Here is a 26072-nt window from a genome sequence, read left to right as displayed (position 1 = left end):
TCAAGGAATAGAGCGGTTCAGCATGTCCAAAGATGTTGCAACTGAATGAGATAAAAGTCAGTTCTCAGGCTTGAGTATTTTTGGCAATGACAGAGCCTATTCATTAGCTTTTTGAAGCCTTCTCGTACCGATAAAAGAATAACATTTTTCCTATGCATCTTGTGAGAAAAGCAGAGAAGAACAGAGAAAAGCTGTTTTGGATTTTTTTTTAGAAGACAAAAGAAATTTTGGACAGTTTTGACGCCTGGGGTGATTATTGAGGGGGGGGGTTGACTTTGGGCCTAGGTGGGGTCACCTGTCCTCACCTCCTTCAGTTCCTTTGATAATAATTCCCCAGTCTTCCAGTTCTGGAAGACTGGTCCGCTGTATGAATTATTTGCTGGGAAGTGTGATGGGCGCTTCGAATGAAGCTCTTTCCACATTCTGAGTGTCCCAGTGTCCAAGTATCCCAGTGTCCAAGTGTTCCAGGGTCATGGAGAAAAAGCAGTAAAACAACTCCCACGCCCCCCCTGCGATGTTTCCTGAACAAATTGGAAAGACGCCACGAAAGTAGATGATTGAGGATTTAATACCTGATGAAAAATAGACTCCAAACACTTATGTGAAGTTCCTGACCGTCCCCCATGGCTTAGGAAAAGTAGAACTGTGACTACCCAAGCCAAACTCTACTCAGTATGGCAGCAAGTACAAGTTAAAAAACCCCACCAGTCTTGTCAGTCCCAGGAGAAAAGGAGGAAGGAGTAATTTGGCCCCCTCCAACCTACGCACCAATTGCACCTGTTGCTGCACAAGGGTTGCCAAATCTGGGAGCAGGCAAGGGTGAGGGCACTAGTCCTTTCCCCCTGCCCAGATGGACACAGGTCCTTCCCCCCCCCCTGCACAGGCTAAGGATCCCCAACTCCCAAGAAAAGAGGATGAGGAGAAAGGGGAGAGAACTGGAAGGGAAATATATACTCTGTGCAAATGGCTGTGAACTCATACTTGTTTTGTGAACTATCACACTTGCTCCTTCTACCAGTTCATGGATGGTAGAAATAAAGCTTTTTCTCCGAAACTATTCCTTGAGTGTCTGTTGACTCCCATTTTCCCTTTCCCAGGCGCAATATTTTTTCCCACCCGAGGGCAAAGCCTCATAAGGCTTCAGGGTCACCTGTCCTCACCTCCTTCAGTTCCTTTGATGATATTTCCCCAGTCTTCCAGTTCTGGAAGACTGGTCCGCTGTATGAATTATTTGCTGGGAAATGAGATGGGCGCTTCAAATGAAGCTCTTTCCACATTCTGAGCACTGGTATCATTTGTCCCCTGTGTGAATTCTTTGATGGACGGAGAGCTGGGCGCTCTGACTGAACCTTTTTTTACATTCCAAGCACTGATATGGTTTCTCCCCTGTATGAAGTCTTTCATGGGCTGTTAGATTGACCTTCCAAGCGAAGCTCTTTCCACATTCCATGCACTGATATGGTTTGTCCTTGCTGTGAGTTCTTTGATGTGAACTGAGATGGGAGTACCGACTGAAGCTCTTTCCACATTCCAAGCACTGAAATGGCTTCTCACCTGTATGAATTCTTTGATGGAAACTGAGATTTAACTTCTGTGTGAAGCTCTTTCCACATTCCAAACACTGAAATGGCTTCTCCCCTGTATGGATTCTTTGATGGGACACGAGACCAATTCTCTGCCTGAATCTCTTCCCACATTCCAAGCACTCAAAGGGCTTCTCCCCTGTATGGATTCTTTGATGCCGCATGAGAGATGCTTTATGAGGGAAGCTCTTCCCACATTCCAAGCACTCAAAGGGCTTCTCCCCTGTATGGGTTCTTTGATGGGACACGAGACCAATTCTCTGACTGAATCTCTTCCCACATTCCAAGCACTCAAAGGGCTTCTCCCCTGTATGGATTCTTTGATGCCGCATGAGATCTGCTTTATGAGTGAAGATCTTCCCACATTCCAAGCACTCAAACAGCTTCTCCCCTGTATGGATTCTTTGATGGTACACGAGACCTGCTCTTTGAATGAAGCTCTTCCCACATTCCAAGCACTCAAAGGGCTTCTCCCCTGTATGAGTTCTTTGATGTGAAGCCAGACAATCCTTCCGGCTAAAGCTCTTCCCACATTCCATGCACTGATATGCTTTCTTCTCACTGTGACTTCTTTCATGTGAAGTGAGACTGCTCTTCTGACTGAAGCTTTTTCCACATTGCAAGCACTTATACGGTTTTTCCCCTGTATGAATTCTTTGATGGGAAATAAGACTTTCCTTCCGAATGAAGCTCTTTCCACATTCCAAGCACTGAAATGCCTTTTCCGCTGTATGAGTTGTTTGATGGGATGTGAGACTTCTTTTCTGGATGAAGCTCTTTCCACATTCCAAACACTGATATGGTCTCTCCCCTGTATGAATTACTTTATGGCCTGTGAGACTTCTTTTCTGGATGAAGCTCTTTCCACATTCCAAACACTGATATGGTTTCTCCCCTGTATGAATTCTTTGATGGGTTGAGAGATGGGCACTCTGACTGAACCTCTTTCCACATTCCAAGCACTGATATAATTTCTCCCCTGTATGAATTCTTTGATGGGAAGTCAGACTGTCCTCCCGGGTGAACCTCTTTCCACATTCCAAACATTGATATGGTTTCTCTCCAGTATGAATTCTTTGATGAAGAGTGAAATGATGCTTCTGACTGAAGCTCTTTCCACATTTCATGCACTTATATGGATTCTCCTTGCTGTGAGTTCTTTGATGGCCTGTGAGACTTATCTTCCGGATGAAGCTCTTTCCACATTCCAAACACTGATATGGTTTCTCCCCTGTATGAATTCTTTCATGGGCTGTTAGACTGACCTTACAGGCGAAGCTCTTTCCACATTCCAAGCACTTATAGGGTTTCTCCACGCTGTGAGTTCTTTTATGGGAACGGAGATAGGATTTCCGAATGAAGCTCTTTCCACATTCCAAGCACTGATATGGTTTCTCCCCTGTATGAATTCTTTGATGAAGATTGAGATTATCCTTCCGACTGAAGCTCTTTCCACATTCCATGCACTGATACGATTTGTCCTTGCCGTGAGTTCTTTGATGAGAACTGAGATTGTAGTACCAACTGAAGCTCTTTCCACATTCCAAGCACTGATATGGTTTCTCCCCTGTATGAATTCTTTCATGGGCTGTTAGATTGACCTTCCAAGCGAAGCTCTTTCCACATTCCAAGCACTTATAGGGTTTCTCCACGCTGTGAATTCTTTGATGGGAACGGAGATAGGATTTCTGAATGAAGCTCTTTCCACATTCCAAGCACTGATATGGTTTCTCCCCTGTATGAATTCTTTCATGAAGAGTGAGATGATCCTTCCGACTGAAGCTCTTTCCACATTCCAAGCACTGATAGGGTTTCTCCCCTGTATGAATTCTTCTGAAGCTTTCTATACGCTCCAAATATTGATACCGCTTCTCCGTTGTGTAGATTTGGTCTCCCTCATTCTTCCTTTCTGATTCATCACCATCTGCAACAAAAAAGAAACGGATCACAGCCTCAGAGACTGAATTTCAAAAAGAATTCCAAAAGAGATATTGTAATCCAAAAAGCAGCCTTACCAAGAGAATCCATGATCCCACGATTCTCCTCCATTACTTCCTTATACAGAGCTCTTTGGTCAGGATCCAGCAACGCCCATTCCTCATCTGTGAAATGAACAGCTACATCTTCAAAGCACACCAGACCCTAAAATAAAAAGGGAAAGGTCCCCTTCTTAGACAACATACAGATTATCTACTACACATTGCTCTGTTGTTTTCTGCCTGTTCATTGCTGTTTTGTTTTAATGTAATTGTTTTGCTGTACATTTTTAATTATGGATGCATATTTTAATGTTTTAACAAAACTGGGTATTTTTGTGTGTATTTTAATGACCGGTATTAAGCTTTTGGGGGAATGAATGGAGTGCCACATGGTGATCTTCAAATACCGTATTTTTCTCTCTATAATGCGCACATTTTTTCTCCTACAAAGTAAGGGGAAATGTCTGTGCGTGTTATTGAGCGAATGTGTGGTCCCTGGAGCCGACTGGCCCGAGTGCAGGGGCAAAAATCAGGCAAAAATCAGATCGCGCGGAGGAGGGAAGGCTGCAGAAGCGAAGCTGCTGCTTTCCTGCATTCTGCCTCAGGGTCTTACTGCCCACCCGCTTCTGTTTTCGGTTGCTGTGTTTGCTCAAACGCAACAAAGAGCAGGGAAATCCCCTGCCCTCCTGGCAAGCAGAGGGGAAAGGAAAGGATCGCGTCCTTCCTTCTAATTCCTTCCTAGTCACACTGCGCGCAGGCTCCAGCCCACCCGGCTCAGGTTCCGTCGGCTAGGAGCGCAGCCGACAGCCACCACCTCCTCCTCTCCGTGCTCCAGTGCTGCGTCCAGCATTCTAGGGACTCGCAGGCAGCCGGAAAACATGCAGGTTGGAGAGAGGGGGGGAAGGCTGGCTTGGGAGGGGGGAACTTTTGCCTTCCTTTCCTCCCTCCCGTTAAGCCCCTCTCCTGCATTGTTAGCCAGCTGCTTCTCCGCACACCCCTCTCGTGCTCTTTGTCCCTTCTGTTTTTCCTTCCCTCCCCACTTAAAACGTGGTTACAAAGCACGGATCCACATGGATCCTCAGGATCTTTGCATTGGGTCACTCCAAATTCACCTGGGGCTGCAATGGTGCAAAAACGTGGTTACAAGCATGGATCCACATGGATCCTCAGGATCTTTGCATTTGGTCACCCCAAATTCACCATCAGATCACATAGCATGTCCATGGCTACAGCCTGCACCAAAAAAATCACGCACCCGCTGTTGCCTGGGGCTGCAATGGTGCAAAAACGTGGTTACAAAGCACAGATCCACATGGATTCTCAGGATTTTTGCTTTGGGCTACCCCAAACTCACCGTCAAATCACATGTCTGTGGCCACAGCAAGAAGTACAAAAATGATACATCCACTATTTCTTTCAGAACTTTTTTTTCTTGTTTTCCTCCTCTAAAAACTACATGTGTGTTATGGTCAGGTGTGTGTTATAGAGTGAAAAATATGGTAATTCTCTCTGCTCATCGATTCCAGTTTCCCAGATGGAAGGATCCTCTCTTTGCTTTCCCCATCTACTGTTCTGGAGGTGGGGGGAACCTTCACAATGCATTAAAGTCAACTTCAGGGGGTACTGCGGGTCACGGGGAGGGGAATGAGGGGAAAGGTGAATTCTGGCCACTGTTTTTATGATTTGTCAACTATTTAGAAGCCTATTTTAGCATTAAATGTTAACTCTGTAAATAAAACTGCAACTACTGATAAATAATAGTGGTATCTCGTAATACATATGCTTCAGGTTAATGACTCCGCTAACCCAGAAATAGTGCTTCAGGTTAAGAACTTTGCTTCAGGATAAGAACAGAAATCGTGCTCCAGCAGTGCAGCGGCAGCAGGAGGCCCCATTAGCTAAAGTGGTGCTTCAGGTTAAGAACAGTTTCAGGTTAAGAACGGACCTCCAGAACGAATTAAGTACGTAACCAGAGGTACAATTGTATTAGCAACATTCAGGAGGCTAGTCAACGTGAGGTGATTGTTCACCATTCTCAGAACATAAGGCTCCTGCAATGGCCTTTACAGCCAAGAGAAGGAGGAGAGAGATTCATTAGGGACTCTTTCGCCACAATCCTTCATTCTCCCTACCTGATCTGGTTCCATGGCTGCTACATCTCTGCCTTCATGCAAAGATGGATAAGCATCTCTTGCCAGCATCATTCTGTCACCTGTGAGAGACAAAGGTAAGTGGCAGGCCATTTTCACATGCTCCTCTTAGACGTGAACCAGTGCATCTCTAACTACAGGTGGGCCTGTAAAAAAGTCACACCTACTGAGTGCATTTTGACATTTGTATCTTAGCTAGGTAAAAAAACATGTCCCCACTTTGGGCTCTTGGCCCCTAGTGTCCTCCCCAAAATGTTGGGGGGGACCCACATATTAGTGGCAAAATCTACAGAATGTGTGACCAAATGGGAAAAAACCCTCCTTCCTCCTTACCCAGTGGTCTCTCTTTGGTCTCCAATGGAGTCTTCTCTGCCTCAGAGGAATCCAGGCCCGTTTCTGCAAAGATAATCTTTCCCTGAAAGGGCAGAAGGGATTGGAAGCAGAGAATGGAGAGAAACATTAGAAAAGGACTGGGAGAGGCAAAAGCTTTAGGGGTACCTGATCTCATTCCTTGGAGGCTTTCCAAAAAAGGTTGGGGGATTAAGAGAGAATTTTGGGATACTCTCCCTCCTTTTCGGAGCCCCTTGGGAATATCTAGAGACAAGTCTCTCTCACCTGCTTTCTCTCTGCCTGCTTCCTCTCCTCTGCCTGACTCAGGAGGAATCCTTCAGCCAGGGCCACCGCCTGGGAACTGGTCTCCGCTCCACATTCCCTCACCCAGCTCTCCATCTCTGGCGGAAGGACAGCCAGGAACTGCTCCAAGATCACAAGATCCAGCATCTCAGCTTTCGTGTGCCTTTCTGGCTTCAGCCACTGATGGTCAAGGTGGTAGAGTCGGCTGCAAACCTCTCGAGGTCCTTTGGCCTCCTGGTAGCTGAACTGCCTGAAATTTTGTCTTTGCACTACTGAGCTGAAGGTGTTCTCCTCACCCTGGATCTTCAGCAGACAGTTTTCCCAGATTCCACCGCTGCTCCCAGTTTGGATGGCATGGCCTCTTCCTGCTTCAGGGCCAGCGGACTCTGATTCATCCATCTGGGCTCTGTGGAATCCCCCAAGAGATTGGAAGAAAGCTCGTGGTCCTACTACCAAGTTCTGTCTGTCCTAAGGAGAGGCCTTTGCAAATCCTACAAAGCAAATACATTGTTTTGTTATGAAATTGATACACAGCCAGGAAAAGAAAAAAGTTCCCAGAATCTTATTAGGAACCAGGGCTGGACTGCAACACAGCCCAGACTCTGAACTTTCTTTTTCAAAAAAGGAAAAGGAGAAGCCAGCATCTAAACCATTTTAAAATGGTTGCAATCTACTATGGAACAGTGGTAATAGTAGTAAAAATACCAAATAATAATAATAATAACAACAACAACAACATAAAGCCTCAAGCATGGGGAAAAACCTCATGTTACACACAGACCTTCCAGAAACTGTGTGTGTGTGTGTGTGTGTGTTTGGAATCTGCAGTTTTGAGCATTTGCCTCAATCTCAGGCGCTGACCTCTAATAATGAACCATATGTTGCAGATATTCCTGTAAACTGATTGTGAAATACAAATGACAAGAGAAGCCTCGGTCCGTTTATCTGTCTCCTTTTGCTTCAACCCAGGAGGTATTTTCCCTCAGAGCCAGAGCAGAGTGGGGGGCTGCAGTGCCTCCGAGGTTCCAGCAGAGGGCGGGAGCCTCTCTCTCTCTGATTGGCTCCCAGCCCTTTTGGATGGAAAATCCAAGGAGCCCTTTCTGAGGGAAAGAGTTGGGCAGGGCCTGGTCAGAGAGGGGAGAGGGGTATTATTATTATTATTATTATTATTATTATTATTATTATTATTATTCGGAGAGGCTCTGAGGGAAGAATCTCTCTAGCCAGAAGGAGTTTCACAGCTTAGACAGGAAGACGACCCAGTGGAGGGTCTGGGGAGAGTATGGAGGCAGGATTTACCATATTTTTGGCTCTATAAGACTCACTTTTCCCCTCCTAAAAAGTAAGGGGAAATGTGTGTGCGTCTTATGGAGCTAATGCAGGCTGCACAGCTATCCCAGAAGCCAGAACAGCAAGAGGGATTGCTGCTTTCAATGCACAGCGATCCCTCTTGCTGTTCTGGCTTCTGAGATTCAGAATAATTTTTTTCTGGTTTTCCTCCTCCAAAAACTAGGTGTGTCTTGTGGTCTGGTGCGTCTTATAGAGCGAAAAATACAGTAATCTGGAGGTCTGAGTCTGAGGAGGCAGGAGAGGGAGGAGCTGTGGGAAGACGGACTTCACCAGGGTCTCCTTCCAGTCAGGAGGGGAGAGATCTGCTAGGAAAAGGAGACCCCCCCAAACCAAGAACAAGGGCTGAGAGGATCCCCTGGGTCTGTGGGAAATCCCTCAGGGTGGCTAAGAGAGAGGAGGGCGGACGAAAAATGCCCCTCGCTCAGGAACCAAAGTATGAGGCAGAGAAGGAAGCTGCGCTGTATTAAAAGTATTTAAGTGTAACCCTGGTCATAACGAAGTAAATGAACAGAAACCGAGTTAATTCTTTTACCTCCTCCGGTAGAAACCTGAACATTTAACTGAAGTGCAACAAAAGAGCTTTTAGCAACTGAAGTTTAAGAAAAGCTGTGCATGTACTACAGTGAGATCTTTCTATTTAGTTTAAGTAAGAAGCTAACTTTTATTTGGAAGAATGCACCTCCTGACCCCAAATTTGTTTCATGGACCTCTTCTTTTGTAAATAAGACTGTTCTTGTCCGTTCAGCTCCTGCCTAAGTCTCTAAATCACTAAGTTTTCCCTCTCACAAGATCCTCACAAGGGAGCCTGTGGGAAATTGCAGAAATTCGTGTTGAAGGAAGATGAGGACAAGTGACCCCACCTAGGCCCAAAGTCCCCCCCCCACCAGGCCTCAAACTGTCCAAGATTCCTTTTGTCTTCTAAAAATCCAAAACAGCTTTTCTCTGCTCTTCTCTGCTTTTCTCACAAGATGCTGTGGCAAGGGCAAACCGTTACTTTTTATCAGTACAAGAATGCTTCAAAAAGCTAATGAATAGACTCTGTCAGAGCAGGCCTGAGACTGACATTTATCTCACTCTAGTTGCAACATCTTTGGACATGCTGAACTCCTCTCATTCCCCCTTTCCTGGGAAGGGTGCCAAGAGGCCACAATAGTCCCAAGAGAGCTTTCTGTACATGCTCAGGAACCTCAACATGGGGCAGGACTCTGGAAGGAGGAGGAGAAAGGAGGAGGGAACTGGAAAGGGGTATATATGTTTGTGCACATGATTGTGAACTTGTGCATGCTTTTTGTGACTTATCACACTTGCTCCTTCTACCAGTTCATGGATGGTAGAAATAAAAAGCCTTTTCTCCGAAACTATTCCTTGAGTGTCTGTTGACTCCCACTTCCCTTTCCCAGGCGCAATATTTTTCCCACCCGAGGGCAAAGCCTCATAAGGCTACATTTCTTGGTGCGTTGGCCGGGAAAAACAGATTCCCTGAGGATAAGGGATGTGGGTTCAAGGCGTCCCTGCGGTGAACAGCTCGGTTCGTGTCAGCAGTTCCAGTGGGAGGAATTGCCACCCGTTCCTGAGTGGACACACGGCAAGGACCGGAGAAAAAGCAACGGCCGAAGGAAGGGACCTCGAGGAACAAGGTTGGCTCCAAAGGGTATAGGTGGGAGCAAACCAACAGGGCCTGATCAGCCCGACCAGTAGGGCAGAAAAAGTGCCACTGGTTTTGCTGTCGCCCAGAAAAAGCAGTAAAGGGTGCTCTTGGGCCCCGGTCGAAGTCTAAGCGCTGCCGATTGGTTGGTTGGTTTTGGTAAAAAAAGGGGGATTTGGGGAGGTACATGGGTTTTTCTGAATGTGCGTGTGGGGACACTCCAGTGAATGTTTTGAGTGTGTGAGACGTTGGAAGCAACGTCTGGCCTGTGACTGAGTGAGAGAAATGACGTTAGGAGGAGGGAGTGTCCCAGTATCCCAAGTGTTCCAGGGTCATGGAGAAAAAGCAGTAAAACAACTCCCATGACCCCCCCCCTGCAATGTTTTTTCCTGGAAAAAAATTGGACAGACGCCACAAAAGGGAGACGATTGGGGTTTTTTTTAAAAAAAAAACAAAACAAAACCCTGAAGAAAAATAGACTCCAAACACTTATGTGAAGTTCCTGACCGTCCCCCACGGCTTAGGAAAAGTAGAACTGTGAAAGCCAAAACTGTGCCCAGTATGGCAGCAAGTACAAGTTAGAAGAAAAACAAACCAGGAGTCTTGCCGGACACAGAAGACAAAGGAGGAAGGAGTAATTTGGCCCCCTCCAACCTACGCACCAACTGCACCCGTTGCTGCACAAGGGTTGCCAAATCTGGGAGCAGATGAGCGAGGGCACTGGTCCTTCCCCCCTGCCCAGAAGAACACAGGTCCTCCCCCCCCCTTGCACAGGCTAAGGGTCCCCAACTCCCAAGAAAAGAGACTGAGGAAGAAAGAGAAGAGGAAGCTGAGAATGGTGAAATTCAGGAGGAATCAGGTGAAATGGACAAGCAGACAGTCCCAAAGAGTATTTCAGTATGTGAATTGGCAGAAAGAAAAGAGGAGAAGATTTTTAAAGAGCCGCGTGAGATAGAGCCAGGAAGCAATCCAAAAGAGTGAGCTGGATGTGGCTTCTTGAGTTCTAGAAGCAGCACAATGCAAGGATGTGAATTGACAGAAAGAAACAGAAGGGAAGGCTTTGAGAGCCGCATGGGACAGAACTGTTAAAAAAAAGAGACAATTAAAACCCGAGGGGTTAAAATCCCTAGGATTACAATATTGACCATTGAGAAAATCTGCAAGATACATGCCCTCAGGGCAGCGGACAATACTGATGTTGCAATTGAGGCAGCTAAAACTCCACTTTGATGGCCCCACCCCACCGAGTGTACGACCTCCTGGAGTCATCCGACGCCCAGGACCACGGACCTCCAAGCTCCCTAAATCAGAATCCTTCTTTCGAAGAGGACCTGGCCAAAATAATGAGGGGTTTGTCTTGAAACAGCCAGAGAGGAGGATGGCACTTAAAGCCGGCAAGCAGCCAGCAGCCAAAAATGTAATCCCCGGAGGGTGTCCACGGGAGGGGCAGAAGACGCCTAGGGAAGAAGCCAGTGCGCCATCTGCAGGCAAGAGGGTCACTGGAAAATGGAATGCCCACAGGCCCCACGCCCGACACACCCCACCCCCACAGGCTGGGAACAATAAGATTTCTCAAAAATGATTTCTTCTCATCTCTGTTCTTGCTCAAAGACTGTTGCAGCAAAGAAAGTGAACTAACTGTTTCTAACATTCATTCATTCATGCAAGTAACAGGACATCACCTCCCCCCCCCCCTTGTGCCAGGCGCTTGGAGCAGTTTATCTCTTGGCAGCTATCTCAGAAGGACACTGCTGCATTCAGCCAGCTACTCTGACCTGTTACTGCCTGGAGCCAATTAGGATTTACAGTCAAGCGACATAAATCCGAACGCCAAGGGTTACCCACCCCCTTGCCCCAAGCACTAACCTGGAAAAGTGACTTTCTTAAAAAAGCAAGTGAACGCTTTCTGTGAACTTTGTCAAAAGCATTTTTCTTTTTAAGGTGCAATTTTACTCTGAAAAAGGAGCCGCAGCATAACATAGGAACTGATACTTTGAGGAATTTGAAACTTTTCCAGAAGCAAGGAGCGCATTGTTCTTTCTACAGACACTGGCAAATGAACTGAAATTTGCAACATAGCTTAAAGCTCTGAAAAAAATAGAGCAGAGAAAAAGACTTTTAAAAATCTCAGCTGGCAAAAAACTTAACCCAAGAAAAAAAGGACTGTCAAAATAGGGTTGCCATGTTAACCTCCTGCACTGTTCCACGTGTGAAGTCTTCCTGCCACATACCCTAGAACTATACCTATGTGCAAAATGTTATCTATCAATGCGCAGTCGCTGCCGTGTCTGTTTTTCTCTTCTCTTGACAGGTGAACCGGCCAGAGACTGTCCTGTTATCTACAGCTGTTAAGGACGCCGGCATCTGTGACACCTGATCTACACCGGCCCCTTCGACTCACCCCAGACATCGCTCCAGCATTGTTGGAAGGGACCCAAGATGCCCAACGCCCGTGAGATGACCACCCAGCCTTCCTGCATCACGCTGACGCTTGGCACGGCTCCAGAATCCAGCATGGATTGAAAGAGGACATTTTCTCATTTTCTTTCCTTTCCTTTTGCATAACTGAACTTTATAGAAGGTTGCAGGGCCCCTGGATAGCTTTACAACACCCCTGCAGAGGAGGGTATTTGTGTGGGACGTTCAATCAGGGAAATTATGCCCCAGCCCGCTTCCACCTGGCAGAGTTCCAGCCAGAGCCTCCAGAACTTAACTGAAGCCCCCCTTGCACCACAGCACCGACTTGGTAATAACCCTGTGCACAAATGGCACAGATAAGGCTAGGTTCACCGAATTACTGGCTGGCTTTGTGTCAATAAATCAAAGAGAGCCAGTGACAATCTGCAATTGTACCTTCCCAGCCCAAACCATTACATCTGAGTCCACGCCAGGAAGTCTTTCTGGCTTGGTGTGGCCTTCAGAAGGGAAAGGTAGTGTCTCTGCTCACAGACGTGTGTCAGGCAGGCTTATGGAAGGCAAGCTTCTCATATCCACCCACAGGGATGGTATGGAGTGTGCTTCCCAGCCTACCTAATTCCTACCATGGGGTTTCTGACCAGATACCCACTGCACCCCGTCAAAGGAGACGCTCGGCTGACCTAGCAACAATTGCAGGAGGCAGCTCCCAGCTCCCAAATTTGGGACAGCATCAGTGACCAACCTTGGGACGAGCCTTGAAGAAGGCTGTCCAAAGATTGAGAGTTGGGAATGAAGATGAGGACAGGTGACTCCACCTATGCCCAAAGCCCCCCCCCCCACCAGGCCTCAAACTGTCCAAAATTCCTTTTGTCTTCTAAAAATCCAAAACAGCTTTTCTCTGCTCTTCTCTGATTTTCTCACAAGATGCTGTGGGAAGGGCAAACTTTTTTGTACTTTTGTACTTTTTATCAGTACAAGAATGCTTCAAAAAGCTAATGAATAGACTCTGTCAGAGCAGGCCTGAGAATGACTTTTATCTCACTCTAGTTAGAATCATAGAATTGGAACAGACCACAAGGGCCATCGAGTCCAACCCCCTGCCAAGCAGGAAACACCATCAGAGCACTCCTGACATATGGCTGTCAAGCCTCTGCTTAAAGACCTCCAAAGTAGGAGACTCCACCACACTCCTTGGCAGCAAATTCCACTGTTGAACAGCTCTTACTGTCAGGAAGTTCTTCCTAATGTTTAGGTGGAATCTTCTTTCTTGTAGTTTGGATCCATTGCTCCGTGTCCGCTTCTCTGGAGCAGCAGAAAACAACCTTTCTCCCTCCTCTATGTGACATCCTTTTATATATTTGAACATGGCTATCATATCACCCCTTAACCTCCTCTTCTCCAGGCTAAACATGCCCAGCTCCCTTAGCCGTTCCTCATAAGGCATCATTTCCAGGCCTTTGACCATTTTGGTTGCCCTCCTCTGGACACGTTCCAGTTTGTCAGTGTCCTTCTTGAACTGTGGTGCCCAGAACTGGACACAGTACTCCAGGTGAGGTCTGACCAGAGCAGAATACAGTGGCACTATTACTTCCCTTGATCTAGATGCTATACTCCTATTGATGCAGCCCAGAATTGCATTGGCTTTTTTAGCTGCCGCGTCACACTGTTGACTCATGTCAAGTTTGTGGTCAGCCAAGACTCCTAGATCCTTTTCACATGTACTGCTCTCAAGCCAGGTGTCACCCATCTCGTATTTGTGCCTCTCATTTTTTTTGCCCAAGTGCAATACTTTACATTTCTCCCTGTTAAAATTCATCTTGTTTGTTTTGTCCCAGTTCTCTAATCTGTCAAGGTCGTTTTGAAGTGTGATCCTGTCCTCTGGGGTGTTAGCCACCCCTCCCAGTTTGGTGTCATCTGCAAATTTGATCAGGATGCCCTTGAGTCCATCATCCAAGTCGTTGATAAAGATGTTGAATAAGACCGGGCCCAAGACAGAACCCTGTGGCACCCCACTAGTCACTCTTCTCCAGGAAGAGTTGCAACATCTTTGGACATGCTGAATTACTCTCATTCCCCCCTTTCCTGGGAAGGGTGCCAAGAGTCCACAATAGTCCCAAGACAGCTTTCTGTACATGCTCAGGAACCTCAACATGGGGCAGGACTCTGGAAGGAGGAGGAGAAAGGAGGAGGGAACTGGAAGGGGTATATATGCTTGTGCACATGATTGTGAACTCGTGCATGCTTTTTGTGACTTACCACACTTGCTCCTTCTACCAGTTCATGGATGGTAGAAATAAAAAGCCTTTTCTCCAAAACTATTCCTTGAGTGTCTGTTAACTCCCACTTCCCTTTCCCAGGCGCAATATTTTTCCCACCCGAGGGCAAAGCCTCATAAGGCTACAGTATAATTTGCATACCATGAGGTGGGTCTGGTATATTTAATGGGGGGCAGTTAGCGGGGTGAATCCACTCCTTTATTAGTTGATGGTCATTGGTGGGATCCAAGAGCCCAAAGCAGGGTGCATCAATTTTCACATAATTAAATATGAAATGGCTGCCAATGTCCAAATGCCCTGGGCACGTGAGGCTTTTTCTGTGGCCCATCTCTCGCTCGCCATGCACAGCTCCACCTCTGACTTCTCATTCACCTTTCTGTCTCACAGATGGCGGAGGGATTCTGGCAAGACCGCCTCATCCATCTTTTCTTGGTGGCGGAGGAGAAGTGGCGGCTGTGGAACCAGACGATGTGGGGAGAAGGAGCATGGGGGGGGGGAGAAGAGGCCGGGGGGGTGTAATGAGGTGGGTCTGCTATATTTAATGGGGAGCAGTTGGCAGGGTGAATCCGCTACACATGGGGGGGGGAGATAAAGCCTAAACAGGGGTCAACAGCCTTATTCAGCAGGGGGCCGGTCCACCGTCCCTCAGACCTTGTGGGGGGCAGGACTATATTGGGGGGGGGGAATGAACGAATTCCGCAGCCCCACAAATAACCCAGAGATGCATTTTCAATAAAAGGACACATTCCGGATTTACCCCGCCTCCTCCCAGCAGGAAGGGAGCCCCCACTCCTGCAGGGAGGCCCTGACCCCTCGCTGGCCCAGCCAGCCCCCCCTCCCTGCTCTTTCTCATCCTCCAAGAGGGGCTCAGACTGATCCCAGCACTTAGTCCGCATCCTCCAGCCTGACGGACTGAAACTCAAGAGGACGAGACTGGGCTCTGGACCCCCAGGAGACTCCTCGGCTAGTGCAGCAAACTCAAGTCTGGGGGGATGAAAGCCATGGCTTCCCCACAAAGCGGTGAGCAGCCTTTGCTATGAAGGAAGAACCAGGCTTGCAGCCCTCCTGGAAAACCACCCGCCCCCCCCGGCTTTGCAGAGAGCAAGGAGGGGGCGCAGGACCCTGGGGGGCACGCATGATCTCAACACGGCCCCCCTGCAGCCCAAAGGGAGGAGAGAGAGGGGAGACTCACCCGATTGCAGCAGGAGCCCCCCAGGCAGCGAAGCTTGCAAAGGAGACACACCAAACAGCCACGCCCCGCTTGCAGGAAGTGACCTGCCCCCCCCGCGCCATTCTTCATCTCCTCTCTAGGAATTCGGCTCAGTTCCTTTTAACCCTTGGCGAGCCAAACATCCCAGGCTCAAACCCCCCCCCCCGCGTTTTCTTCCTCCAGAGCCGGAGCGCAGGAGGAGCCCCGCGCATTCCACACCCCCCGAGATGCTGTGTTTTGGGGGATCTGAGCTGGTCTCTCCCTTGGCCTGAAAGAGCAGGATAAGCTGGCAGGGGAAGCGTGCCCCCCCCCCGGCTGCCTCTCCTTTCATCCCCATCCTTGCCTCCTGCTTGGCTGTAGCCAAAACCAGACAAGAAGGAACCAGATCCCACGTGCAGCTGAGCCACGTTCACGGGTCGCCCTTCCCCGCAAGGCTGCGGGCGTGGCGAGTTGAAGGGTGGGGGGGGCTGAAGGGGGGTGGATGTAGGTGGGGTCCCACCCCTTTAAGGCAGCGTCCCTGTCCCACCCCCTTCCTTCCTTCCAGTCTCCTGGGGGCCTGATCCTGGACGCCCAGGAAGACACCTCTGCCACTGTACAGTAATCTACTGGTCTACAGATGCCTCAGAGGATTAGCTACCATTTTCGTTGTCCCGTTAACTTGCATATAGTAGGTATTTAGTTCACAAAAATATTCTCTGCTGAAAATTTTAGTTTCTTCTGATCGGCCATAATTATACAAACCAGCATTTTCTCCCAAAACCTAGTAATGTTAGGTATACAAAAAGGTAAAGGACCCCTGGACAGTTAGGTCCTGTCAAAGACAACTATGGGGTGCGGCGCTCATCTCGCTTCAGGCTGAGGGAGCTGGCTTTTGTCTGCAGTCAGCTTTTCCTGGTCACGTGGCCAGAATAACTGAACCGCTTCTGGAGCAACGGAACACCATGACGGAAGCCAGAGCACACGGAAACGCCCTTTACCTTCCCACCGCAGTGGTACCGCTTTATCTACATGCACCAGTATGCTTTCAAACAGCTAGGTTGGCAGAAGCTGGGACAGAGCAATAGGAGCTCACCGCTGTCAAGTGGATTTGAAACACCAGCCTTCTGAATGGCAAGCCCAAGAGACTATAAACCAATATTTCAGGGAGACATTACCACATCTCCAGCATAATGCAACCTTAGCAAATCTTGTTTATACAGACCTCTATGTGGAGTCCAATAGATTCTAAAATACGTTCCCACCATCCAGATAATATTGACATTTCTCATTCTTTATTCCAATCATTCCTTAAGGACTGCATATCAAACTTATTTATTGTTGACCGTTAGGTCCAGTCGTGGCCAATTCTGGGGTTGCGGTGCTCATCTCACTTTATTGGCCGAGGGAGCTGGCATACAGCTTCCAGGTCATGTGGCCAGCAGGACTAAGCCGCTTCTGGCGAACCAGAGCAGCACACGGAAACAACGTTTACCTTCCCCCCGGAGCAGTACCTATTTATCTACTTCCACTTTGACATGCTTTTGAACTGCTAGGTGGGCAGGAGCAGGGACTGAGGAACAGGAGCTCAGCCCATCGCGGGGATTCGAACCGCCTTCTGATAGGCAAGTCCTAGGCTCTGTGGTTTAACCCACAGCGCCTCCCGCGTCCCTTTATTGTTAGCAGGTAGGTATAAAAAGTAATTCCTGGCTTTCTAGTTTCAAGTGAATTGCTCAATTGCTCCAGCATCTCACATGTCTCAGAAACTGAGAAAGCTCCTGGCCCAAAGAGACCAGTTAGGAGATGTTGTAACTGAAGATATTGCCTCTGGGCCCCAACTGGTAGATTATATTTTTGTCTTTGAGCAGCATAAGAAGAAGAAGAAGAAGAAGAGTTTGGATTTGATATCCCGCCTTTCACTCCCCTTCAGGAGTCTCAAAGCGGCTAACATTCTCCTTTCCCTTCCTCCCCCACAACAAACACTCTGTGAGGTGAGTGGGGCTGAGAGACTTCACAGAAGTGTGACTGGCCCAAGGTCACCCAGCAGCTGCATGTGGAGGAGTGGAGACACGAACCCGGTTTCCCAGATTACGTGACTACCGCTCTTAACCACTACACCACACTATAACATTCCTCATCTATCACTTGGTCCAGAGTCAATACACCTGTTTCCACTCAATTTTTCCATAGTACCATCTTTCTAGCAATTTTTACTATGGGGTTTCCCCACAGGGCGAGTTTGGCATGCGAGTATAGATCAACTTTATTTTTATTAGGCAATATGTTCCATATCTTTCTAACTGACTTTGTTGTTTCTAGAGTCACCTGGGATTTCAAATATTTTGATCCTAGTATTCTCCAGCCCACCAAAGGGGCTGTATGTGCATATTCTAAGGTCACCCACGTCAGAAAATTAGGAGCAACAATGAGTTTCCAGTATTTAATACATGACAGTGTTGTTGTTGTTGTTTAGTTGTTTTGTCGTGTCCGACTCTTCGTGACCCCATGGACCAGAGCACGCCAGGCACTTCTGTCCTCCACTGCCTCCCGCAGTTTGGTCAAAATACATGACAGTAGATAAGTATAAAGGCATTTGCTAGAGTCCTTCCCAAAGTGTCAAAAGCTCTTGGAAAAAATCCTCCATAAACTTAGTTGCTTGAGCCCGAGTAGGAGAATTGGTAACCCCCTTACTACCCATGAGAGTTAAGATTCCAAAATAGTGAGGCTTTTACTTGAGTTGTTTTCACACAAGACAACATGCATGTTCTCCCTCTGCTGCTGGCTTTCTAGCTGTGGCCTTGAAGCACACTCCTCCGATCCTCTCCCTGGTGCTGATCCTGCCTTCCCTTCCTGACAGCTGGGGACCTGAGCACTAAGGAAGTTCTCCGGCTGGTGCGGTGGTCAGTTTCCCTTGGATAGAACACCCATGTACCACTCAAAGACTTTTCATTCTTCCACTCTCCCTTCTCCTCTTCAGCAGTGCAATGCAGCAGCAGCAGCGGCGGCCAAAATAGCTGATCCTATTCTAGGCTGCAACAACCGAAGTGTAGTGTCTGGATTGAGGGAAGAAATAGTCATGCTGTATTCTAACTTGGATAGACTCCACCAGAGTTCTGTGTCCAGTTTTGGGCACCACAATTTAAGAAGGATATTGGCAAGCTACAACATGTGACCAAGATGATCAAGGGTCACATGGAAGATGGAGCAAGCTTGTTTTCTGCTGCTCCAGAGGGTAGGATCCAAATGGCTACACATTAGGAAGGAAATTCTGATGGTGACCTCTCCTTCCTTGCAGGTTCATCACCAGAGGTTAAACGACTATCTGTCAGGCATGCTTCAGCAGACATTCCAGCATTGCCATGGCCCTGGTAGTCCCTTCCAACTCTACAATTCTCTGTTTCTATGCCTCTCCTGATAGGCATCCTTTGATGGGAAGCGGGATTGTCACACTCACTGAAGCTCTTTCCACATTGCAATAACTGAATGGTTTCCCCCTTTATGAATTATTTGATGGGAAGTGAGTTGGGCTCTCTGACCAAAGCTCCGTCCACATTCTGAGCACCGTTATGCTTTGTCCCCTGTGGGAATTCTTCCATGGGCTGTGAGACTTGTCTTCCGGGCAAAGCTCTTCCCACATTCCAAGCACTTATATGGTGTCTCCTCCCTGTGAGCTCTTTCATGTGAAGTGAGACTTCTCTTCCAACTGAAGCTCTTATATGGTTTCTCCGCTGTATGATTTCTTTTTTTTTTTAATCATTTTTTTTAGATTTTTATTTTTTAACAATGTCTATAATCATTACATTACATTCAGATTTCAATTTTCCCCTTCCCTGCGGACTTCCCTCAACTTCCACCACTGGTTTATTACATCTTATATTCCATTCTGCTGTTTATATTTACTTCTATAGTGTCATATTAAGTTTCCTATTTTTTGTAAATAAAATTGCAAATGCTTATTTAAATCCTGCCAATGACTCTTTTCTGTTGTTGTTTCTGCAGATATGATGTAAAAGGTTCCCATTCTTTTTCAAAGTCACTATTGTCTTTTCCCCGACAGTTTATCTGTTAGCTTTGCCAACTCTGCATAGTTCATCAGCTTCTCTTGCCATTGTTCCTTTGATGATATTTCCCCAGTCTTCCAGTTCTGGAAGACTGGTCCGCTGTATGAATTATTTGCTGGGAAGTGAGATGGGCGCTTCGAATGAAGCTCTTTGCACATTCTGAGCACTGGTATCATTTGTCCCCTGTGTGAATTCTTTGATGGACGGACAGCTGGGCGCTCTGACTGAACCTTTTTTTACATTCAAAGCACTCATACGGTTTCTCCCCTGTATGAATTCTTTGATGGGGAGTGAGACTTTCCTTCCAAGCGAAGCTCTTTCCACATTCCATGCACTGATATGGTTTGTCCTTGCTGTGAGTTCTTTGATGGGAACTGAGATGGGAGTACCGACTGAAGTTCTTTCCACATTCCAAGCACTGAAATGGCTTCTCACCTGTATGGATTCTTTGATGGTTCTTAAAGCTAGCACTGTGACTGAAGCTCTTTCCACATTCCAAACACTGAAATGGCTTCTCACCTGTATGGATTCTTTGATGGGACATGAGACCAGTTCTCTGACTGAATCTCTTTCCACATTCCAAGCACTCAAAGGGCTTCTCCCCTGTATGGATTCTCTGATGGTGCATGAGACCTGCTCTATGAGTGAAGCTCTTCCCACATTCCAAGCACTCAAAGGGCTTCTCCCCTGTATGAGTTCTTTGATGTGAAGTCAGACAATCCTTCCGGCTAAAGCTCTTCCCACATTCCATGCACTGATATGCTTTCTCCTCGCTGTGACTTCTTTCATGTGAAGTGAGACTTCTCTTCCGACTGAAGCTTTTTCCACATTCCAAGCACTGATACGGTTTCTCCCCTGTATGAGTTCTTTGATGGGAAGTGAGAATTTCCTTCCGAATGAAGCTCTTTCCACATTCCAAGCACTGATATGGTTTCTCCCCTGTATGAGTTCTTTGATGTAAAGTCAGATTAATCTTCCAACTGAAGCTCCTTCCACATTCCAAGCACTGATACGGTTTCTCCCCTGTATGAGTTCTTTGATGGGAAGTCAGACTTTCCTTCCGGGTGAAGCTCCTTCCACATTCAAAACACTGAAATGCCTTTGTCGCTGTATGAGTTGTTTGATGGGATGTGAGATGGAACCTATGACTGAACCTCTTTCCACATTCCAAACACTGATATGGTTTCTCTCCAGCATGAATTCTTTGATGAAGAGTGAGATTATCCTTCCGACTGAAGCTCTTTCCACATTCCATGCACTGATACGGTTTGTCCTTGCTGTGAGTTCTTTGATGAGAACTGAGATTGTAGTACCAACTGAAGCTCTTTCCACATTCCAAGCACTGATATGGTTTCTCCCCTGTATGAATTCTTTGATGGCGTGTGAGTCTTTTCTTCTGGATGAATCTCTTTCCACATTCCAAGCACTGATATGGTTTCTCCCCAGTATGAATTCTTTGATGGCCTGTTAAACTTATCTTCTGGATGAAGCTCTTTCCACATTCCAAGCACTGATATGGTTTCTCCCCTGTATGAATTCTTTCATGGGCTGTTCGATTGACCTTCCAGGCGAAGCTCTTTCCACATTCCAAGCACTTATAGGGTTTCTCCACGCTGTGAATTCTTCTATGGGAACGGAGATATGATTTCCGAATGAAACTCTTTCCACATTCCAAGCACTGATATGGTTTCTCCCCTGTATGAATTCTTCTGAAGCTTTCTATACACTCCAAATATTGATACCGCTTCTCCATTGTGTAGATTTGGTCTCCCTCATTCTTCCTTTCTGATTCATCACCCTCTGCAACAAAAAAGAAACGGATCACGGCCTCAGAGACTGAATTTCAAAAAGAATTCCAAAAGAGATATTGTAATCCAAAATGCAGCCTTACCAAGAGACTCCATGATCCCACGATTCTCCTCCATTACTTCCTTATACAGAGCTCTTTGGTCAGGATCCAGCAACTCCCATTCCTCATCTGTGAAATGAACAGCTACATCTTCAAAGCACACCAGACCCTAAAATAAAAAGGGAAAGGTCCCCTTCTTAGACAACATACAGATTATCTACTACACATTGCTCTGTTGTTTTCTGCCTGTTCACTGCTGTTTTGTTTTAATGTAATTGTTTTGCTGTACATTTTTATTATGGATGCATATTTTAATGTTTTAACAAAACTGTGTAATTTTGTGTATTTTAATGACTGGTATTAAGCTTTGGGGGAATGAATGGAGTGCCACATGGTGATCTTCAAATAATTCTCTCTGGTCATGGATTCCAGTTTCCCAGATGGAAGGATCCTCTCTTGGCTCTCCCCATCTACTGTTCTGGAGGTGGGGGGAACCTTCACAATGCATTAAAGTCAACTTCAGGGGGTACTGCGGGTCACGGGGAGGGGAATGAGGGGAAAGGTGAATTCTGGCCACTGTTTTATGATTTGTCAACTATTTAGAAGCCTATTTTAGCATTAAATGTTAAATCTGTAAATAAAACTGCAACTACTGATAAATAATATTAGCAACATTCAGGAGGCTAGTCAACGTGAGGTGATTGTTCACCATACTCAGAACATAAGGCTCCTGCAATGGCCTTTACAGCCAAGAGAAGGAGGAGAGAGATTCATTAGGGACTCTTTCGCCACAATCCTTTATTCTCCCTACCTGATCTGGTTCCATGGCTGCTGCATCTCTTCCTTCATGCAAAGATGGATAAGCATCACTTGCCAGCATCATTCTGTCACCTGTGAGAGACAAAGGTAAGTGGCAGGCCATTTTCACATGCTCCTCTTAGAGGTGAAGCAGTGCATCTCTAACTACAGGTGGGCCTGTAAAAAAGTCACACCTACTGAGTGCATTTTGACATTTGTATCTTAGCTAGGTAAAAATACATGTCCCCACTTTGGGCTCTTGGCCCCTAGTGTCCTCCCCACAGATTAGTGGCAAAATCTACTGAATGTGTGACCAAATGGGAAAAAACCCTCCTTCCTCCTTACCCAGTGGTCTCTCTTTGGTCTCCAATGGAGTCTTCTCTGCCTCAGAGGAATCCAGGCCCATTTCTGCAAAGATAATCTTTCCCTGAAAGGGCAAAAAGGATTGGAAGCAGAGAATGGAGAGAAACATTAGAAAAGGACTGGGAGAGGCAAAAGCTTTAGGGGGACCCGATATCATTCCTTGGAGGCTTTCCAAATAAGATTGGTGGATTAAGAGAGAATTTTGGGATACTCTCTCTCCTGTTTGGAGCCCCTTGGGAGTATTCAGAGGAAAGTCTCTCTCACCTGCTGCTCTGCCTGCTTCCTCTCCTCTGCCTGACTCAGGAGGAATCCTTCGGCCAGGGCCACCGCCTGGGAACTGGTCTCCGCTCCACATTCCCGCACCCAGCTCTCCATGTCTGGCGGAAGGACAGCCAGGAACTGCTCCAAGATCACCAGGTCCAGCATCTCAGCTTTCGTGTGCCTTTCTGGCTTCAGCCACTGACGGTCAAGGTGGTAGAGTCGGCTGCAAACCTCTCGAGGTCCTTTGGCCTCCTGGTAGCAGAACTGCCTGAACTGCTGGCTCTGCACATCTAAACAAAGAGTGTCCTCCTCACCCAGGATCTTCTGCATGGAGCTTTCCCAGAATCCCTCACTGCTCCCAGTTTTGATGACATGGCCTCTTCCTGCTTCTGGGCCAGCTGAGTCTTCCTCATCCATCTGGGCTCTCAGGAAGCCTCCAAGATATTAGAAGGAAGCCCTTGTTCGTCTGTCCTAAGCAGAGGTGTCTGCAAATCCTACAAAGCAAATACATTGTTCTGTTATGAAACTGATACATGGCCACAGGAATGACAAAGTTCTCTGAGCAAGCATGGATTAGTCTTGTCAAGAACCAGGGCTGGGCTGGACTACAGCCCAGACTCTGAACTGCCTTCAAAAAAGGAGAAGGAGAAGTCAGCATCTAGTCCTCCTAGAAGAAAAGTTACTATACAAAATCTGCAGGAAACCTTGGAAATTTCTGTTGGATGAATCAGCCTATTTGCTCCTGTCTTTCAGTATTTTCAATCAGTGAAAGAAGTCAGAACTGTGATTGACAAGTGAGTCATTTGTACGAGTGTAAATTAGACACTCGTCTATAGTCTGTTCAGCCATAGCAGGTTCTGCACCCTTCCTGCCCTTTGACTTCCTCCCCAAAGAACTCTCTTCCATTGTCTCCTGAGAAGAGACAGAAGCCAGCCAACCTGCCAACTTTGGGGTCCTCTAGGGTTGCTCTCCCTCCCTCCCCCAATTCAGGGCCCAATTCTTTCCTGCTTCTGCCTCAGTTTCTAGCATTTGGATTCTCCAATGTTCTCAAGACACACTACTGGGGAGGAGTCCCTTTTTCTTAGGTCTGAGGGCCAAAGAACAGTGCTAAACAGCAAGTATAGAAGGGCTCACATTCCTGCTGTGTCTGTAAGCCCCCCTCTTCAGCTGCTCCCCCTTTTTCTGGTTTTGTTTAAACATATTCCTCAGACACAGAACACTAATAAGGAACCATATACAGATAGGTAGCCGTGTTGGTCTGCCATAGTCAAAATAAAAAAATTCCTTCCAGTAGCACCTTAAAGACCAACTAAGTTAGTTCTTGGTATGAGATTTCGTGTGCATGCACACTTCTTCAGATACACTGAAACAGAAGTTGCCAGACCCTTCTATATAGTGAGAAGGTGGGGAGGGGTATTACTCAGAAGGGTAGTGGGAATGGGAGATTGGCAGATAGCTGAGATGAGCCTGTTGACGACTCTTAATGACTGCAATAGGTCTTACAGGAAAAGGCAAGGGGTGAGAAGGTGAAAAATGGCTTAGTCATGTATAATGAGATAAGAATCCAATCCATGGCTCCCAGCTATGTACGTGACACCACAGATTTTCTGAGGAAAATGCAATCTTTAAATAATCTTCCCAACAATACTATACTAGCTACTATGGATGTGGAATCTCTGTATACCAACATCCCACACAACGATGGTTTACAAGCTATAAGGAACACCATTTCAGATAAAACCACAGCGGACCTTGCCACCAAACTCTGCCAGTTTGTCCTTACCCACAACAACTTCAAATTCGGTGATGACCTGTTCCTTCAGATCAGCGGCACAGCAATGGGCACCCGCATGGCCCCACAGTATGCCAACATCTTCATGGCAGATTTAGAACAACGTTTCCTAAACTCCTACCCACTCAAACCTCTCTTGTACCTGCGATACATTGACGATATTTTTATCATCTGGACACATGGTCAACAGACCCTGGACACCTTTCACCAGAAATTTAATGATTTTCACCCCACAATCAATCTATGCAAGAAATACATTTTTTGGACACTACTATAAAAATACAGAATGGGCACATAGACACCACCTTATACCGTAAACCAACTGACCGGCAAACATATCTACATGCCTCTAGCTACTATCCCAAACATACCAAACAGTCCATTGTATATAGCCAGGCACTACGTTACAGCCGCATCTGTTCCAATTCTACAGACAGAGACTCTCACCTAAGAGATCTACAGCAAACCTTTTCAGAACTAAAATACCCAGGAGATGAAGTTAGACAACAGATCAACAGAGCCAGACTGATACCCAGAGAGAACTTGCTGCAAGACAGACCCAAAAAAGAAAATAACAGAACACCACTAGTCATCACATACAGCTCCCAAGTTAAAACAGTTCAACGCATCATCAGAGATCTACAACCTCTCCTGGACAATGACAGTTCTCTTTCTCAAGCTCTGGGAGGAAGACCTTTCATTGCCTACAGACAGCCACCCAATCTTAAACAACTCCTAACCCACAATAATACTACAACCAGACTTAACACGGACCCTGGCACCAGAGCCTGCAATAAACCCAGATGCCAACTTTGCTGCCACATACACCCGGACAACACCATTACTGGCCCCAACAACATCACACATACCATCTCGGGACTATTTAATTGCTCATCGCCTAACATTGTGTATGCCATCAAATGCCAACAGTGTCCTTCAGCTCTCTATATTGGACAAACAGGCCAAATCTTACGCCAAAGAATAAACGGACATAAATCTGACATCAAGAATCACAAAACAGAGAAACCAGTAGGAGAACACTTCAATCTCCCAGGACATTCTATACAAGATCTCAAAGTAGCTGTTTTACTACAAAGGAATTTCAGAAACAGACTAGAAAGAGAAGCTGCTGAATTACAACTCATTACCAAACTTAAAACAATGGAAAAACCTGGGCTGAACAAAGACATTGGATTCTTATCTCACTATACATGACTAAACCATTTCTCACCTTCTCACCCCTTGCCTTTTCCTGTAAGACCTATTGCAGTCGTCAAGAGTCATCAACAGGCTCATCTCAGCTACCTGCCAATCACCCATTCCCACCACCCTTCTGAGTAACACCCCTCCCCACCTTCTCACTATATAGAAGGATCTGGCAACTTCTGTTTCAGTGTATCTGAAGAAGTGTGCATGCACACGAAAGCTCATACCAAGAACTAACTTAGTTGGTCTTTAAGGTGCTACTGGAAGGAATTTTTTTATAACGAACCATATGTTGTAGATAATCCCATAAACATATTGTGCTATTTCTGTGATAATGACAAGACAATTTTTTGTATTCTTTATTATTCCTAGTTTTCTCCTTTTGCTTAAACCCACATGTTCCCATGAGGTATTTTCCCTCAGAGCCAGAGCAGAGTGTGGGGCTGCAGTGCCTCCGAGGCTCCAGCAGAGGGCAGGAGTCTCTCTCTTTCTGATTGGCTCCCAGCCCTTTTGGAGGGAAAA

The 26072-nt window shown here is 46.7% G+C and overlaps 2 protein-coding genes and 1 long non-coding RNA gene across 5 annotated transcripts; 1 reads left to right on the top strand and 2 right to left on the bottom strand.

Annotated features, from left to right (window-relative positions):
- Positions 1 to 15: 15 nt before the first annotated feature.
- Positions 16 to 10969, top strand: LOC308569779. Its single transcript, XR_014000845.1, has 2 exons — positions 16 to 645; positions 9871 to 10969. It is a non-coding gene; the product is annotated as an uncharacterized lncRNA (long non-coding RNA).
- Positions 657 to 26072, bottom strand: LOC308569521 (uncharacterized protein). Of its 3 annotated transcripts, none has more exons than XM_081163521.1 (6): positions 25947 to 26072; positions 22556 to 23046; positions 6046 to 6127; positions 5695 to 5774; positions 3599 to 3725; positions 657 to 3507 (listed from the first exon to the last, which is right to left on the bottom strand). In XM_081163521.1, the coding sequence occupies exons 2-6, from the start codon at positions 22967 to 22969 to the stop codon at positions 1292 to 1294; spliced, it is 2919 nt and encodes a 972-aa protein (XP_081019647.1). In that variant the 5' UTR covers positions 22970 to 23046; positions 25947 to 26072; the 3' UTR covers positions 657 to 1291. The 3 variants fall into 3 exon arrangements, with proteins under 3 accessions (XP_081019647.1, XP_081019646.1, XP_081019645.1); XM_081163520.1 differs by lacking the exons at positions 22556 to 23046; positions 25947 to 26072 and adding exons at positions 6328 to 6836; positions 15227 to 15388; XM_081163519.1 differs by lacking the exons at positions 22556 to 23046; positions 25947 to 26072 and adding exons at positions 6328 to 6836; positions 14176 to 14196.
- LOC308569600 (uncharacterized protein) lies at positions 16569 to 22320 on the bottom strand. The gene is made up of 4 exons (XM_081163720.1): positions 22274 to 22320; positions 21173 to 21299; positions 17331 to 21081; positions 16569 to 17078 (listed from the first exon to the last, which is right to left on the bottom strand). The coding sequence occupies exons 2-3, from the start codon at positions 21204 to 21206 to the stop codon at positions 19454 to 19456; spliced, it is 1662 nt and encodes a 553-aa protein (XP_081019846.1). The 5' UTR covers positions 21207 to 21299; positions 22274 to 22320; the 3' UTR covers positions 16569 to 17078; positions 17331 to 19453.

Source organism: Podarcis bocagei, assembly GCF_964188305.1.
Source record: "Podarcis bocagei genome assembly, chromosome: 12".
In the NCBI taxonomy this organism is placed as follows: domain Eukaryota; kingdom Metazoa; phylum Chordata; class Lepidosauria; order Squamata; family Lacertidae; genus Podarcis; species Podarcis bocagei.
This window is presented reverse-complemented; position numbering and strand designations above follow the sequence as displayed.

Excerpts from the sequence above, each read along its gene's own strand:
- LOC308569521 (XM_081163520.1), bottom strand. The coding sequence starts at position 6,744 with ATGGATGAATCAGAGTCCGCTGGCCCTGAAGCAGGAAGAGGCCATGCC. Across the intron at positions 6,128-6,327 it reads AGCAGGCAGAGAGAAAGCAG|GGAAAGATTATCTTTGCAGA; the intron begins GTGAGAGAGACT and ends CTGCCCTTTCAG. Across the intron at positions 3,508-3,598 it reads TGGGATCATGGATTCTCTTG|ATGGTGATGAATCAGAAAGG; the intron begins GTAAGGCTGCTT and ends TTTTTGTTGCAG.
- LOC308569600 (XM_081163720.1), bottom strand. The coding sequence starts at position 21,206 with ATGGAGGAGAATCGTGGGATCATGGAGTCTCTTG. Across the intron at positions 21,082-21,172 it reads TGGGATCATGGAGTCTCTTG|AGGGTGATGAATCAGAAAGG; the intron begins GTAAGGCTGCAT and ends TTTTTGTTGCAG.